This window comes from Ursus arctos, unplaced genomic scaffold (genome assembly GCF_023065955.2).
Source record: "Ursus arctos isolate Adak ecotype North America unplaced genomic scaffold, UrsArc2.0 scaffold_15, whole genome shotgun sequence".
NCBI lineage: Eukaryota > Metazoa > Chordata > Mammalia > Carnivora > Ursidae > Ursus > Ursus arctos.
Window position 1 is genome coordinate 41,341,098 of NW_026622819.1, and position 17,291 is coordinate 41,358,388.

Here is a 17,291-nt window from a genome sequence, read left to right on the forward strand (position 1 = left end):
GGGATTCTGAGATTCCATGACTCACTCAAAATTCTATTGAAACATTCCATTTCCATGGAATGAAAGCTCTTCTTGTAAGCCTGGTAGAAGCTTAACTATTCTTGTGGGTTTCTCCTTAAATAGCACTTCTTCAGAAATTCCTTCCTAATCCTTTCTCCAGTGCACTTTATACACCCCTCCCCATCGCCTCTCCTAGGATCCTGTTCTTTCCCATCATAACACTGTCCTCGCTGGTGATTCGATATTTATTTGTGTGATTTTGGCTAATACCTGTCTTCATGTCTCCATTGCTTGGTAGAGTCTGTAAATATTTGGTGAATGAAATAAATGACTAAATGAATGGATACTACAATTCAAAGCTTCAGTGAGTATTTTTTCCCACCGAGGTCTACTATTCCAGACACTCCCACCCGAGGGCTGACACCCAGGAAGGGAGTGACCTTTCTAATTGCGAGATGTTGTCTGGACTGTTTGTACCGCGCCCCCTCTGCTCTCCACGCCTCCTTATTTGTCTCTTTGGGAGCCCTTGGGTTAGAGAGAAGGCTATGTCTCTGTTGTTGAAACCAGGCTGGAGCAGCTCATTTGTTCATTCAGCAGAGGCTCGTCTAGTGCCCGCAGAATATTAGGCACTGTGTCAGGAGACTGGGATAAAGAGTAGAGCAGTATAAACCAGGCCCCGCTTTCACAGAACTCACACCTTAGAGGGTGGGAGATGGACATTCATGACACAATCACACAAATTCCCATGAACAACAAACTGTGGTAAGTGCTGTAGGATGGAGGGGGACAGGGTGCTCCAGATCCCGGACCCTGGGCTCAAGGCTGCAATGGACGTTCTCCAGGGCCTTGGGGCTGGGCTGGGCTGCATGGATACTCTCTTCCTGCAATCTCTCCCCTGGGGAACGATCAGTGAGAACGTGGATTCAGCGTGGTGCCCTGCCTAGCTCCCAGCACCTCCCTTGGGAGCACTGTGCCTGTGTGGCTGGCACCCACACCATCACCTCTCAGAGCCCTTACACTCCTTGAAGGACTGGGTCACTGAAAAGAGGATGTTAGGGCTCTGAAAAGCCAGAGCTCTAAGTGTCCCATACTCTCCTTAAACAGCTGGGGAAACTGAAGCCCAAAGGGGCTGTTCAAGGTCACACAGCAAGTGGGCGGGTGAGAACAGGCCCCAAGTTCCCAGGCTCCCCATTCTCTGCGACTTCCCACCCCCGCACACTACCTTCCAAGAATAACCATTGTGTTTGTACAGAGGGAATCCTGTTTCAACCGGAAGCCAGGAGGCTTTCTACCTGCTTACACCAAATAGTTGGCAGGTACACAGAACTCTGCAGGAGAGCAGGAGCCTTCCGGCTGCACTGAGAGGGACTTGCCTGGTGGTGTGTCCTGAGTCACACAGATGAGTGAGACTACATCTGCCCACATGTCTGTACGGACACCATTCCCTCATTTAACAAGCGTTAAATCTTCAAGGACACGTAGCTAGTTGAGCCTTGAAATGCTCCTTGCTCTTTGCAGCATTGTTTCCAATAGCAGAAAGGAAACATGCTCTGTGTCCTTCGGGGAGGGAATAATAAACCGTAGAGCCAAGTCATGGAATATTATGTAGCGAAATGTATCAAGGTGGGTCTCCAGAGGGGGCCAAGGAACACGGCCGACTTAAAAAAAAAAGCAAGTTTAATGAAATTATGCAGAGTCTAAAAGCATTTACAGAAAGAAAAATTCACAAAACAACCCTTTACTTCTCTAGGGATAGGTACATAGGCTGATGGAAATGCAGGAGGAGGTCTAGAACGCACACCCAGGCTGTGACCTTGGAGGAAATTGGAAAGCGCAGGGGGTAGGGAGGGGGAGTCAAAGGGAACTTATGCTTCATCTGTTATCTTTTTTGAGCATGAATTTTATTTACATATTATTTACTTCAGTAAAATTATTTTTTGGAAATACCAACCTTTGGGGCACCTGGGTGACTCAGTCAGTCAAGCGTTTGCCTTTGGTTCAGGTCATGACCTCTGGGTCTTGGAATCGAGCCCCATGTCAGGCTTCCTGATCTGTGGACTCTGCTCCCCACCCCCCGGCTCGTGTTCTCTCTCTCAAATAAATAAAATCTTAGAGAGAGAGAGAGAGAGAGAAATACCAAGCTTTCAAGCAGGAGTTGACAAACACTTTCTGCAGAGGGCCAGACGGTAAATATTTTGGGCGCTGGGGGCCCCGCGACTCTGGGACTCTGGCAGCTGCTCCATCCTGCGGCTGGGGGGTAAAAGCCGCCCTAGACAGTACGTACTCCAACGAGTGTGGCCGTTCTCCAATTCTGCTTTATTTATGGACACCGAAATTTGAATTTTATATCATTTTCATGTGTCGCCAAATGTAGATTTTTTTGACCATTTAGAAATGGTTAAGTGCTCCCTTTGGCAGCACACCCACTAAAATTGGAACCAGACAGAGAAGTCTAGTGTGGCACAGGGATGACAAGGACATTCACGAAGGGTTCCATGTATTTTTTTTAAAAAATGTGAAGCCTTTCTTAGCTCAGCGCTATGCAGAAGTGGGCTGCCGCCTGCAGATTTGGCCCGGCTGGTGGCTGTAGCCACCCTCCTGCTTGAAGTCCAGTTCAAGCCGCACTCCCTCCCAGCCACACTCACCTGCTCGGTCCTCAAGTAGTCCTGTCCTTCAGGCCCCCTCACGACCCTCCTGTGACCTTCCGTGCCCGGCCAGCTGCATCCCAGCTCTGCCTGTCTGCCCTGGGGGACACTCCTCTCCTGGCTGCAGGACTGTTTTTTCCTGAGCAGGGAGAGCTCTGAACAGCTCCATTCACCTTGGCAGGGGGAACCCAGAGAAAAGCATTTTGTTTGGAGTCCTAGAGAAGCCAGGACTCAGGATTTGGATTTGCCTTTGAACTGGGGCAGCCCCTCCCCTCTCCCCTCCCACTCCCAGGGGTCCCTTGCCACTTTCCTGCTCCCACCCTTCCGTCCCCATCCATCTCTCCCCTGCAGCCCCTAATGCCACACCTTCTGAGGTCTGAGCTGCGGGTCCTCCACAATGACCCCGAGCGCTCTGCTGGCTGTCCTGTTGCCTGCTCCTCTGTGTCATTTCAGGTATGGACATCTATCTCGAATCTTTTACTCCCCTGGGGTATCCTGAGACCCCTTGTTTCTGCCTTTCCTAGGAGTACCCTGTGGACGGCATGGTAGGGATGCGGGGGGAGTGAGCTCAGCTCTCCCACGGATTGTCTGCGCCATCTTGGCAGAGTCCCCCCTCTGAGCTCAGCTTCCTCATCGGCACAATGACGGGGTTGGACTGCGTGATCTTCGAAACCCTTTCCAGACCCCTTTGTGAGTGTTTAATAACACAATGCATGCAAAGCACTTTGCACAGAGCCTGGGTGCCCACCAGGTCTTAGTTAAGATCATTCTCATCAGCCTCGGGTCCAGAGAGCAGACTTGACATCTTCTGTCAGTTTTCCTACGCGACTTGTTGGCTGGGCAAACCCAGAGGCTCCGAAGCTGAGGGCCTGATGGCTCGCAGAGTCACTTCCCCCAGAGCCCAGCGGCCCTCGTGCTGGGCAGTGGAGCCTCTGCTCAGAAAGATGTATTTACAGCACGCTCCCCCAACACAGAGTCCTTGTGGGCCCTGTCAGAATCCAGCCAGCACAGCCCCAACTCTGGTGGCCACTCTAGCCCAGTCCTCGGTTGAATTTCAATTCCGGATCAAATAGGATTCCAGACCCAGGACCCAAAGATACCTCCAGCCAGAGGCTGTAACAACAGCTGCCCAGTCCGGGCAATCAAAGACCCAGCAGGTACCCCGAACCCTCTCTTATCCTGCCCTGTGATTGGCTTGCTTCTGCTTCATGGAAGGCCTCTATCTATGGAAGTTTGGCTATGAAAGCATTAGCTTTATATTTGCATTTCAAAAAACATACTATTTGCGGTAGGAAGAATAACAGTCTCCCAAAGATATCTACGTCCTAATCCCCAGAACCTTACATGGCAAAGAAGCATTAGGGCTGGAGATGGAATCGAGGTTGCTAATCAATTGACCTTAAAGTGGGGACGTGGTCTTGATTATTCATTCATTCAGGTGGGCCCAAAGTAATCACCAGGGTCCTTGAAAGCGGAAGAGGGGCCAGATGGCAGATCCCGGGAGGTGGTGGTGTCCAACAGTGGTGGCTTCAAGGATGGATAAATGGGGCCATAACCAAGGTATCTGGGCAGCCTCCAGATGCTGGAAAAGACAAGGGAACGGGTTTTCTAAGAGCCTCCAGAAGGATTGCAACCCTGCTGACACTTTGATTTTAGCCCAGTGAGACACAATTTAGACTTCTGACCCCCAGAACCATAAGATTATAAATTTATGTTGTTTTAAGCCACCAAGTCTGGTAATTGTTACAGTGACAGTTGGAAAAGAATACAGTATTCTTGATGACAAGGATTTATTGAGCTTCTGTTATAAGCTAGGCACTGCCCTCACTGCTTCATGGGTATTATCTCATTTAATACACAAAACAGTCCTGCAAGGCAGGTGTTTTCATTCCCATTTTCTAAATGAAGAAAATGGGCCTCAGAGAAATGAAATGACTTGGCCAAGGTCACACAGCTAGCTGTGTGGAGTGGAGCAAAGATTCAGAGTCTAGCACCATTGGCTCTAAAGTCCACGTTCCATCAGCTCACCCGGGCTTGCCACCCCTTCTCTGGAGTGGCCTAGATAACTCCTTAGAGAATCTTCGTTTTTAGATGCTGGACTGTGCTGTTCTAGGTCACCTCATTAATATGCTGAGCCCAGCTGTTCTCTCTGATGCTTAGTTTCTCAACCTGTAAAAAGGGAATAATACTGCTTGTTGGGTGCTCTTTCCAGGCTATGGAAAGGATTAAACCAGACTGTGTTGGAAAAATTCTCTGGAAACTAAGTGCTCTTCCCATGTAAGAAATTCACAATAAACCTGCTCCCAAACTACCAAAACTTCCCCAAACTATTGAGTACCCTATCCCTCCAAGGCCAGGCAAGGCCTTGTTCCCACTAGGGAGACCTTTTACATTGTTGTGAAATAATAGAAACTAAATATATTGGTCTCTGCCCAGTTCCTGGCACAGGCTCCTAAAACCTTTGCGATTTCCTAAGTGTTAAGAGTACTAGGGGCATCTTTTGTTCTAATATTTGGTTCCTGACGTGGAGTTTCTAAATCTCCTGGAATTTCCTGGGTGATAAGAGTGTCTTTTGTTCTAATGAGGCGGCTCTGGGTGGGCTCCTGGAGGGCTTCAGGATGGGGGCGATCACCAGCAAGACCAAGCCATGATTAGAAGCTTGGAACTTTCAGCCCCACCTCCCATCCTCCAGGAGGGGGAGAGGCAGGGGCTGGAGAGTGAGGTAATGACGGATCGTGTCTGTGTGAAGAAGCCTCCATAATGGTCCCCAGAGGATGGGGTCTGGAGAGCTTCCGGGTTGCTGAAGCCCTGGAGGTTCTGGGAGAGCGGTGCGCCGGGAGGGGGCCTGGAAGCTCTGAGCCCCTTCCCACACCCCTTGTCCTACGAATCTCCTCCATCTGGATGCTCACCTCTGTCTTTTCTCCCAGGTAAAGGTAAGTGTTTCCCTGAGTTGTGCGAGCTATTCTAGCGAATTATCGAACACAGCTTGGGGGTCATGGGAGCCCCAGTTTATAGCCAGTGGGTCAGAAGCACAGGTGACAACCTGGGACTTGGGATTGGCATCCGAAGTGGGGGAGGGAAGCCCTGTGAGACGGAGCCCTTAACCCGTGGGGTCTGATGCTTGTTCCAGGTAAATAGTGTCAGAACTGAGTTAACCGGTGGGACACCCCGCTGATGTTTCAGAGAATTGCTTGGTGTGGAACACCCCCTCCACTAATCTGGTGTCAGAAGTGTTGTGAGTGGTAGTTGTGTGCAAGTAAATGACACACACAGAAGGTGTGTAGTTTTTTCTTAACAACTCCAAGAAATTAGAGGACTCAGGCTTGAAAGTGGTGGTTTGGGTCCTTTCGTTGTTTTGTTGTTTTGTTGGTTTTTTGCCCATTGGCACCTGTGTGTGTTGGTGCTGGTGGTTTGGGGCCATAACAAGAGATAATTGCTAAACTCCATTGGGATCTGACCAGGGTTTGGACCGAGTTGTGGTAACAGTGGGGACGAAGAGGGAAGGATGTAGCCGGGAACTCTCAGGACAGAAAAGAGTCTCAGAAGCTGGTACAAATTGCACAACCTTCTCTGCGTGAAGAGAAAATTGGGGGCTGGGGTGGCAGGCAGGCATGTGGAATGGCTGTGTCCTCTTCCACAGGGAAGAAAAATGGATCAGTGGTTAAAGGTAAAGATAGTGGGTCCGCATCTGAAAGGTCTTTCTAGCAGTTAGAGCCATTTGGCCTGAAGATACACTCCTGGGGGAGCTGCTATGGGCTCTGGAGCCTGGCTGACCTGGGTCTGAGCTCAGGGTCTCCTGCTCCCTGGCACAGAGCCTGGGGAGGCTGAGCCTCTGTAAACCTCAAGACCCTCATCTGTAAAATAAGAATAACACTTACTTTGCAGCCATTAGGAGGATGAAATAAGAAAATGCATAGAAAGGGGCTAGTACTCTTCCAGAAACACTGCAGGCACCATCAATGGTCACTATTAGTATCGTTAAATACTGAGCTCCCCATTGCTAGACATATCTCAGTGCAGGTTAAGTGACCTCTTTTGGAGCATGTTCTAGAAGGTTTGAAATACTGGTGGCCACTCGGATAAGAAAGTGTGTAAGTTCCCTTCCGTAGCCCACCAGCAGCTCCATTGCTAAGGAATGCATTCTAAGGAAGCAATCTGATCAAAGGTGCATGCATGAGATGATGATGGCACAGTTGATTATTTTGGCAAAGAATTCGGAAAAACCCAAACACCCAACAGTGAAGAAATAAATCATGATAGAGCCCTACCATGAAATACCATGCCAACCGTTCAGAACGTTTTGGTGCACGTGTGTTTATTGACACGGAATAGTAATCACAGCATATTACTAAGTGAAAGGCAGATTGTTAAAAATATGTGTTCTATTGTTTTGTTTTAACAATGTCTTTAAAATATTTGCATTAAAAAGCCTTGGAAAAGTATGCTTCAAATAGTCATGGTGGTTATCTCTGGATGGTAAGTTTGGGGGCAAATTTAATCCTTTGTCTTGGCTTGTCTGTATTTTATAACTTTACAGACTGAGGGTTCTTTACAGAGCTCTGAGGTTCTGCCAGCTGCTGGGGGGAGGAGAGGACCCCATGAGAGATGAATGGCGAAGGCTGTGGCCCCACACCCACCCGTCTCCCTGCAGCTGAAGTCCAGGAGCGGGCCAGAACTCCGAAGGCTCTGAAAAAGAGAGGCCTCAAAGCCGCCATCCCTGGAGAGGTGAAGGCCTCCGGAGCCACAGGCAGGAGGAAACCCAAATCAGACCTGAGCCAGAAGTCCCTGCGGGTGAAGACTCCCACAGAGGGGGCAGCCCTGCGCTGCCCAGCCATCTCCATCCTGACCCAGGTGTTGGGGAGGGGCTGCTTCCAGAAGGCGGGCCTCACTGAGCCTGCGGGCTGGGGATGCCCTGGAGCTGCGCTGCTGGGGGAAGGTAGTTCGCTGGAGGGTACCTGCGTACCTGGAGGAGGAAGGCGAGGGATGCCTGAGGTGTGAGCTGGGGGAACTCCTGTGACAGCATGAATGGGTCCAGGAGTGTGGCAGCAGTGCACAATTTGAGGACAGTTTTGATGCTGATTTGAGTGTTCCAGAACCCACGATGGGCTTCTATTAGGTAGAACTACAGGCGTCTAAAAGAAACAGGGAGCACCTGGGTGGCTCAGTCAGTTAAGCGTCTGACTTCGGCTCAGGTCATGATCCAGGGGTCCTGGGATCGAGCCCTGTGAAGGGCTCCGGGCTTGGTGGCGTCTGCTTGTCTCTCTCCCCCATACACCCTCTCCCTGCTCCTTCTCTCCCTCTCTCAAATAAATACAATCTTTAAAAAAAAAATGTAAAAAAAAAAAAGAAACAGTAAGATGGGCTCACAAGACCCATCAGATGCATAGTGGTTTAACAGAAGGGGAGACGTGGCTTCCCACGGTGCGGGATGTCAGCTCTGGAGGCAGCAAATAGTGCCTGTAGGGAGAAAGATGGCAATGGGAAGGGAAGGAGGCTGACTGTCCCGCCTGTCTGTGCCTGAATGTCAGGCGAGGTACCCTTACGTCGGGGACGCCAACATTGGGAAGGCAGAAATAGAAGCAAAGTTGACCCCACCAGCATTGCTCACCCCAGAAGAAGGCAGAGTCTGGGATATAAAACTGGGCCAGGAGATTTGTCTACCCTCTCTCAGTTCAGCCTCTCAAAGTGAGATTCGCTGGGCCCCCACCTCTGTTAGGGGGTGGAGTTGCTTAGAGGGCACTGCTGTTCTGAACAGAGGGACACACGGAAGGAGCCGAGGAAGAAGCACAGAGGCGTTTGGGGGATGCCGTTTGCAATGTAAGGACAAGCTCTGGGACGAGTAGATGGACCCAGTAGAAGATGTGCATGGGGCCAGTGAGAGGTGAGCCATCAGAAACCAGGTGGGGCCACTGTGAATCCTCCTGCTGTCAGTGGGGAAGGGAGAAGACTGGGTGGGCAGCATACTGAACACGGGGGAGGGGGACGGTCAGGCCGCTAAACACTGCTCACCAGGTGTCTCAGGCCACCCCCATCTCCTGCCCGCCTCACCCTGGTCCAGCCCCACGACTGTCTTTCAGAATCAAGCACTTCGGCCAGCACGGCCAGCTGCAGCTGGTCAAGTCCACGGGCGCGGACACCAGGGAATACAGCTGCCGGCTCGGCACTGCCAGGACAGCGCGTGCGCAGACGGCGAGGCCCGCCAGCGGAAGACCTTCATCTTCATCGCAGGTGCCCTGAAGTCCGGGTCTCCAAGAACGTCAATCGAAATGACGAAGCTGGAACTAGCAGGCCGGCCTTCAGCTCTCAGTCCAGGACTGAGAAGGGCAGGGAAAGTGGGATTTTAAGACCTGATGAGGGACCTCATGCCCGTGGGTGGTAGAGCAGCAGGAAATAACTAATCTAGGCCACGTTCGTTCTTCTCTCTCCCTCCTTCCTTCCCAGACCCAGAGGAGCTCTTTGGGCCCACTGAGGATTATTATGAGGTGGTCCAGTGGCGCAGCCATCAGCCGGTCCTGCTTGCCTGCCAGGTGACCAACCCTCTGGCCCAGGTGACACTGCTTCGGGAGTTCCCCCCGGAGGAAGTCCCAGTGGATGGGATCGCCATGTCCTTCGACGTGAAGAAGGGCTTCACCGTCTGCTGGCCCTGGGCTTCCTTGCCTGGCTCCCTCTTCTGCTCGGCCAGCCTGGGCGTCTGGAGACAAATCTCCACCAAGTACATGCTGATCCATGTCAGCTGTGTGTGGGCCTGGGGCCTGGGTGGGCGGGGCAATGGGGAGACATGTCTCCTTCAGGGACCTCAGATTTGGGTTCTGTGGATTATGGAACTCTATCTAACCAACCAGCTTTCAACAACACCCCATATAGTCAACTATCTTGTCTAGACAGCCAGCCAACCAGCTCTTGAGCGACGTTGCATCCAGCAGCCTTTCAGTCCATCCAGTCATTCTCAATCATATCACACCAATCCATTCACCCGTCTTCCATCAGATCACCTGTTCCATCAACTACCCATCCTCTATCAATTCAACCAACCCAACCATTCATCCTCTGTGAACTTAACCATTCTGCTGTTCATTCAATCGTTCTAACAATCAGTTCAACATGTTTGTCCCCATTTCTCTCCCATCTTCTCCATGGCAGACCCATCTTCCTCCCTCAAACCCACCGTCCAAGCTTCGGCCACACCAGTCCAACTGGGAGAGAACTTCAGCGTGACTTGTACGGCTCTGGGTGAGTCGGAGATGGCTGTGGACTTTATCTGGGAATATCCAGGGCAGAAGGGAAGCAGAAGGGAAGAAAAGGCTGTGTGTGTGTGTCTGTGGTGACAGTGTGTTGGCCAAGAGCCCAGGAGTGAGGAATTAGGATGAGGGTCAGGAGCGATCGTGGCAGAGTGGAACCACTGCTGGACTGCTGCTCTGAGTGAACTTGGGCAAGTCACTTCCCTTGTCTGGGCCTCAGTTTCCTTGTTTAGTTACTGTATAAAGTGTGTAATGTGATTCTTTGTTAATTTGTCCAATAATAGTTACTGAGCACCCACCACGTGCTAGACGCCGTAATTAGTGCAGAGACCACAAGGATGAGGCAAAGAGAACTCTGGCTTCTGCTGTCTGCAAGCTCACAATCTAAACAGGGAGGAAGACGTGGGAAATGAACATGATCATGGAGAGCATATGAAGCGCTACATCGAGGGTACATACAACAGGGCAACCTGATAGGATCTTCTTAAGACAGAGCGGTCAGTCTTCTCTGAGGTGACATTCAAGCAGAGACCAGACCGGCCCGGATCTCACAAACACGGGGCTGGGGCAAGTGCTCAGGCCTTCCGGCTGGTGTGTAAGAACAGATGGGCGAAATCCATTAGCAAGTGTTTCCTGGGCACCTGCGTGGGCCAGACCTTCCTAAGGTGTTTCTCGACGGGTGGTAGTGATGTTCCTTCCTCTCAAGGAACTTAGCCCCAGAGCCCTCAAACACCTGGAGAGCAGCTGGGTCACACAGGAGATCCGCCAGCAAAGACAACTTCAGGAATTCTTAAAAGGGCTTCTTGGAAGAGCTGGAATTTGACAGGAGCCTTGGCGGGAGGGCTGGACCAGCAAAGACATGGTGAAGGTGAGCTCCCCAGAGGCCTTAGGAGGGAAAGAGTGGGGGATCATTCTCCCGCTTGTCCAAAATGGAAATGGAAACCCAATAAGGGGAAAAGAACACACAGATGGTTGGGAGACATGGCTTTGCTGTGCTAGCCTTTCCCCAAATATGTTCCTTGGAATGGTAGGATACCAACAAATCCAGCCCCAAACCCTGAAAAGACGTGGTTTTTTTTTTCCTCCCACCTTGGAGATTCATAACTCACACGGACACGTGATAGACTCAGTGGTCTGAGTCTCTCCAATTTAATTTTGCTTGACTCAAGTGTTTCCCAAACAATTGTCATAATAGAACCCCCCCCCCCCCCGGGGAGGTAGCACCCATCGACAGCCACGCAAAACCAGAGTGCTGCACCGCGGGGTGCTGCTCCCAGCCAAGTTACTTCCTGCGTCCCCTCGAGTCAGGGAGGAGACCCCAGCTTCTCCCCAGGGTCTTGAGAAGCTCACATTTGCCACAAAGAACCTGGCCTTCCAGGTGCTCTGATCTGCAGGTATGACCTTGGACGAGCCCCTATCCCTGAAGGAGTACACAGTGCCTCTCACTTGCCTGCTGGTGCCTGAGTCAGAGAGGACGCCTGGGCTGGCTGAGGACAGTTATTTTTTTGTCCCTGCAGTTGGGCTGACCCCCCTATGTCAGCAAGTGGGCCAGTGTCGATCGCCTAGAGGGCCAGGTACAGCAGGAGGCAGGGAGCACCCTGTATGTGGAAGAGGCCTGGCCTGGGGACTCTGGCATCTACACCTGTGGGGCCACCAATCTTCAGGCTACGGGGACCGCCACCACCCATGTCTGCGTGACTAGAGGCCCTCGTGTCTCCCCTGCCCCTTCCTAGCTCCCTCCCTCACTGCAGGTATCCTGGTGTGGAGCAATGGGCAGAAACGGGGTGGGTAACTGTGTGAACCTCGGTGTTTTTGATGCCAAGGACTTGTCACTCCCAAAAGAGTGCAAAAAGAACCTTTGCACTCACCCCTTGCACTCTGCCCGCCCATCACAGCTTCCATGCCTTCATCAACCTCACAGCTTCCCTCCAAGCCCTGACCTGTTCGGATGGCCAGCCTTGACTCCAGCGTCAGGCCCCACTCCAAGGCTGGGCAAAGCCAGAGTCAGTGGGGCACCAACACTCGAGGAGGGAGCCCAGAGCCCCTGGCAAGTCACTCAGGCCCGGGACATATTCCTCAATGATCCCTGCCACTAGCAGGGGTCCTCGGTGAGGAACCACCTCTTCCCTCTCCCAGGAAAACACAGGGGCCAAATAAACACAGCGCCATAGTTCCCACAGCTTGTCTGCCCAGGGTGAGGGCGTGACCACAGTTTATGTCCTCATATTTGCCATAGGCTGCATGAGGGAAACCCTGCTCCCCACAATTTGCCCCTTCTCCAGCCCAGCCCCTCTCAATTAAAATGATGCTTTCTAAAGTGCATTCTGCAGCCTGAAGTGCTTAGGTTGGGGTAGGAAGTTGGTCAAAGGAGTTTAGAAAATGCTGGACACTCTGCTTCCTTCTTGGAAATTTGCAGTTCACGTCAGCATATATTAAAGGTTCTGAGAAGTCCAGCATTTTGCAGATCTGTTTAACTTGACTGAATCTAGAGCTTCTCAAATTACTTGGCTATCAATTCTTTTCTTGGTCACGCCTATTAATGTGCAGTGAACTAGTGTATCCCACACAAACTTTGGGAAAAGTTGCATAAAGAAGTACGTGTGTACTTCACTCCAGAGCTGTTCCCAAGGCTCCCAGATAGATAACCTCCCCTAGCCCTACTAGGGGAGAAATGGAGAAATGGAGTCACGTCTGAACTCCTAGAATAAGAAATGGCTGAAGACCAGATCCAGGGGAATGAAGAAGGCAGTCTGGGAGGATGGAGCAAACCTCAGTTCTACCGGATTGACCTTTCTTACCCGCTGGTCTGGGGCCTGGGGCTGCAGCTGGGGAATCTCAGGCAAGGCCCTCTGGCTCCTGTGATCTCAGTTTGCTCTGCTGCTGAAGAGGGCTAAGAACTGGCCTCGAGAATCTTAGGTAGCTGACAGGAGGGGGGTGTATGTGAGAGCATTGAATTAAAATGCTCTGTGCAGGGGAGGGGTTCTCATTACAGTGTCCCTCTGACCCAAAGCTTCCTGAGAATATTGAATCCACAGACAGTCTGGGCTGGACAGGCCTGCTGAGGTTGGTGACTATGGCCACCCCTCTGCACTGATGGGGAAGCTGAGGGCCAGGCTCTGGGGTCCTGGCGCCTGGCATCAGGGGTGGTAGAAGGAGTAAAGGTAGGGAGCAGGAGGAAGAGAGAGCCTGGAAGTGGGTGGGGACAGCTGGAGGAAGGAGGAGGAAGACTAAGTCCCACATCTGATCTTTCCAGAGCCTGTGGAGAAAAAAGAGCCGGATGACAGATGAGGTCCTAGTCCTGGCTTTGTGGGTCCCACTCCCCACCTTGGTTTCCTCATCTGTGCAGGGGTGAGGTTCCAACTCTGACGGTCAGGTGTGTCCAGACCCACGAGGTGGCCCATGCACCGAGACTGAGAGACCCAGAGGGCTGAGGGAGTGAGCCTGGCCTGGTCAGGGAGGAGGAGCTCTGGCTTAGCCCCTGGGCTGACTGGACTCTGCGACCAGGAGCAGTGGCATGCCCCAGGTCCTGCCCAGCCCCTGCCTCGGCTGGGTTGGGCCATGGCACTGTCAGCCCCGAGGGCCTCTAGTGACCCCCTTTACAGCTGCTTACTTTTCCCTGTTGATTCCCAGGGATTGGCCCACTTTCTCTTTTGTCCCCCAGCCCCTAGTCTGACCTTCAGACAATCCTAGAATGGGACACTGTAGTGACTCAAGAATCATTCGTTCAGTCCCCCTGGCTGTTTTAGAGAGGTAAACTGAGGCTAAGGGATGGTCTGAGCAGAGGGAAGAACATCTGGGGGAAGCTAACAAGTCAGGACCAGGGGGTTTGTCTCTTTGTCAGATGGCCTCAGCCGCACGGGCTGCCCCTGGGAAAAGCTCAGGACTTCCCTGATTTGAACAGACAGAACAGGGAGGGACGGAAGGACTCCTCTTGCTTGCTCCCTGGGCCAACTCAAGGGAAGCCCCATGGGTGATCCTGCATGGCCCAAGCCCCCAGGGCTCACTGGGCACACACCCTGGCTCCCATCTCACGCCTGCCCTCCGCCCTTCCTGGGAAAAGGAGAGGCTCCTGCTGTCTTCTCTGGTAAGTCCTCAAGAGGGAGCTGTGGCCACAGGCGTCATGGCGGGCCCAGGCCCTGGGCCCTAGCTGGCGAGGAAAGAGACCTCGGTGGGGGTGACAGAGGTCAGGGGGAAGGCAGGGGAGGCATCGGTCCCGAGCACCCGGTACAGCAGCTCCTCCTTCTCCTGCTGAAGCTGTCGCCGCAGCTGGGACTCCTTTTCCAGGGCCTCGCGGGCGAGAAGCAGGTCCTCCGAGAGCTGCCTGTGGATGTAGACAGGGGCCCCCATAGCCGGTGGGCAGCGGCCTGTCCTCCTGGAGGAACCAACCCGTTCCTCCAGGAGGCCTTGCCCAGACAGGCCACCAGCCTGCGTCAGGGCCCCCACCGCCCTGTCGCCCTGTCCTCCGCCTGGATGCAAGAGGTCATTCGATCCCATGTTGGAGGAGCGCGGCCCTCACAGGCAGACAGCCCTGGGCTCAGATCTGCCCCACCGCTTAGCTGTGTAACCTTGAGCAAGTTCTTTACTCCTGCCAAATTTCAGTTTCCGCATTTGTAAAATGGGAGCGATAATAGGAGGACCAGCTCTTAGAGTAAGTAGGAGGATTAGGTGAGATAATATGTAAAGAATTCAATGAATTATGTCTAACACATGATCCTGGCTCTCATTTCCTAAGCCTTCAGAACGGGTTCATTCATTCACATTCATTCATTCATTCATTAGGTCACCCCAGCTAGAAATTTCCTGTCCCCTCTTCCTGTATGGGGCTTTGCCACGCAGCCTACTCAGCCAGGATGGGGACAGATACCAGTCAGAACACCGAGACCTAGGTTTCTGGGCAGAGCTGGTCTAATGGGATTCTTGACTCTCAAGGAGAGGGAGCCACATTCCCCAGAAAGGCCTGGGCCCGCCTGCCAATCCATTCCCCTGGTTCTCTGAGACCCTCCCAACTGGCGGTGTTGACCAAATGGTGGAGATGGGAGGAGAGGAGGCAGGGGGACAGCTACCTTGACATAACCATCTGGTTGCGGGCCCGGACATGGAGGTCCTCATTCTCCTGCTGCAGGGTGCTGATTTTTTCCTCCAACATCAGATTTTTTTCTTTCTGTAACAAATCAGAAGGAGCTCAGAAAGCCACTGACCTCACATGGCACAACGTATGCCATCACCTCCCTCTTATCTGTGGTCGCTGAAAACACTGACTCATTCTGGACTCGATGTTACATTTCGTGAAGCAGTAAGATTACTTTAAAGAACATAACCAAGGAGTGAACACAGGGCTGCCAATTTTTAATTTTGCCACATGAGACACAGCAAAAGGATACAGCCACTCCCATCTAACGTCTCCATCAGTGCGTAAGGGAGAGGATATTTTTGGTTCTCCAAAGTCAGAAGGATATAATCTATATAAATAAAATTACATGGGTCTGTTAGGCTATTCCACAAAAATGGCTGAACAAAATTCACAGGGAGCATCTGAGATGGTCTGATTAGAATATAGGTTGTGTGGCAGATTTCTTCTGGAGTAACATAATCTCTTTTTGGAGTCCACCCTGGTTTCCCAAGGCCTCCCTTCTCCTGGAGACAAAGCCATCAGTGTGCTCAATGGCCACCACTCCCCAGGCCTGTCCTTGATGATTCTGACCTCCTTTCTGTCTGATTTTTCAGCCTTGCCTTCTTCCCCAGCCCCTGCCTGACATAAAACACCTGCTAATCCCTCCTGGTCAGCCAGGGTATCTACACTGGTGTCACCCAAGTTAGAGCCACAGGAATAGCCAAGAAAAGCATAGGGCCCATATGGGAAGGGGCCCCTGCTTGACCCAGACTGGCCACAGACCAGTCTCTGCTGTCTCAAGGGCCAGCACTGGTGTGGCCCAGGCCGGAGCCTCCTCAAAGCGCCTTTCCTCTACACGCTTTACAGAGAAAATGACCAGAAAGGAGAAGGCTGAGGCTACGTCCCCCCCCACCCCCAGCTGCTTCCAAGCACAGACCACTGTTTCCATGAGGATCAGCCGCTTGTCCAGCTCGTGAATACGCTCATTCTTCATCTCGATGACAAAGTGTAGGCTCTCCAGCTCCTGCTCCCAGAACTGGCTGGGGCTCCCGTAATCCTAGACAGGGACACAGAATGATCTCATCAGACCAGCAGGCAGGGAGAGAGCGGCACGGGCTACCTGCCTCTTTCCCATTCTGCCTCCAAATCCCTGTTTGCCTCTCATAAGTCACCTCCCTCCCTTGGCTCACGGGAAGTGCCTAATATGCTTGATCTCCTTCTAGCCTAATAATCCCTCTGTGGCAAGCCCTATTACCACCATAGGTGGGGAACTGTAGTTCAGAGAGGTTAAGTTGTTTATGCCAAGTGGTATGTTAGCTCTTTGCATCTAGTTTCTTCTAAATCCAGAGCCCAAGCACTTTACTATTCCCTATGCTTCTCTCTCAGCCTTACTTTCCCCCTCAGTGACACGGGGACCCTGTTTCTTCCAGGCCTTCGTGAAAGTAAGAGTGTCAGGTCTGAGCCCTGGCCTTGAAGAGGGCCTGGCCTTTCCCGTTGCCCAGACCCTGACCTCCCCGGAGATTCGAGAACGAAAAGCTGCCAGGTGTCCTGCCACCTGCCTGGATGTGCTTCTTATAGTCTCGGCTCAGAATGGACTCTTCTACCCTCTTCATCTTGGCCTGGAAGACCTCCAGCTGCGAGGACAGTCCATCAATGGTCTCCTGGAGAAGGGAGTGGGAGAGAGATGGTCAAAGCGTGGTTCAGAAAGGCTGGAGGTGGACTTCTGCTCATCCCAGAGAGGGGGCAGTTTGGGTTCTTGCATCTATCTTCGCTCTGCTCTACTCACCAATGCGGCTTTGATTAGCTTTAACCACCGCCTGAAACATACCAGCCCCATCTCTGGTCATAAAGCTTTTAGTGACTCCCAATCCCCGCAGGGACAATGTTTGGGTGTTCAAGGCTGGCAGTGCTAGCTTGGCATTCAAAGCCCACCCAAGCCAGTCTCTGCACTTTCCCAGCCTTCCCTCTCAGTCCTTCCACTGCCAGGTGCATTCTTGCTTCCTACATTCTCCTGCCAAGAGCTTCCCCCACCCAAACCTTGCTCAATACCTTCAGGATAGAGCACACCTTTCATATGGCTCACGGGCCCACCACTGGGCCCTCATCTCCTCTCCAGCCTCAGTTCCCTCTCACTCCTACTCTTCATCCCGGGGCATCTTGGACTTCTTTCAGTACCACAGGTAATCCATATTTTCCCCTCTTCTCTACGCCTTTAAGTACAGTTGTTTTTTTTTCTACCTAGGACACCCCTCTTATCCTTCTTCATCGGAAGAATTCTAACCCATCCTCCAAGTTCCA

General features: G+C 52.2%; 1 protein-coding gene and 1 pseudogene across 1 annotated transcript in view; one reads left to right on the top strand and one right to left on the bottom strand.

The window, feature by feature from the left end:
- Window positions 1-2,402: 2,402 nt before the first annotated feature.
- Window positions 2,403-2,503, top strand: LOC113264170 (U6 spliceosomal RNA; annotated as a pseudogene).
- Window positions 2,504-11,004: 8,501 nt separating this feature from the next.
- Window positions 11,005-17,291, bottom strand: part of CCDC69 (coiled-coil domain containing 69) — a 43,919-nt gene continuing 37,632 nt past the window's right edge. Inside the window, exons 7-10 of the mRNA XM_057312392.1 lie at window positions 16,553-16,654; window positions 15,931-16,050; window positions 14,947-15,044; window positions 11,005-14,204 (exon numbers count right to left, since the gene is read on the bottom strand). Of these exons, the coding sequence (XP_057168375.1) occupies window positions 14,027-14,204; window positions 14,947-15,044; window positions 15,931-16,050; window positions 16,553-16,654 (498 nt within the window). The 3' untranslated portion in view covers window positions 11,005-14,026. The remainder of the gene's footprint in view (window positions 14,205-14,946; window positions 15,045-15,930; window positions 16,051-16,552; window positions 16,655-17,291) is intronic.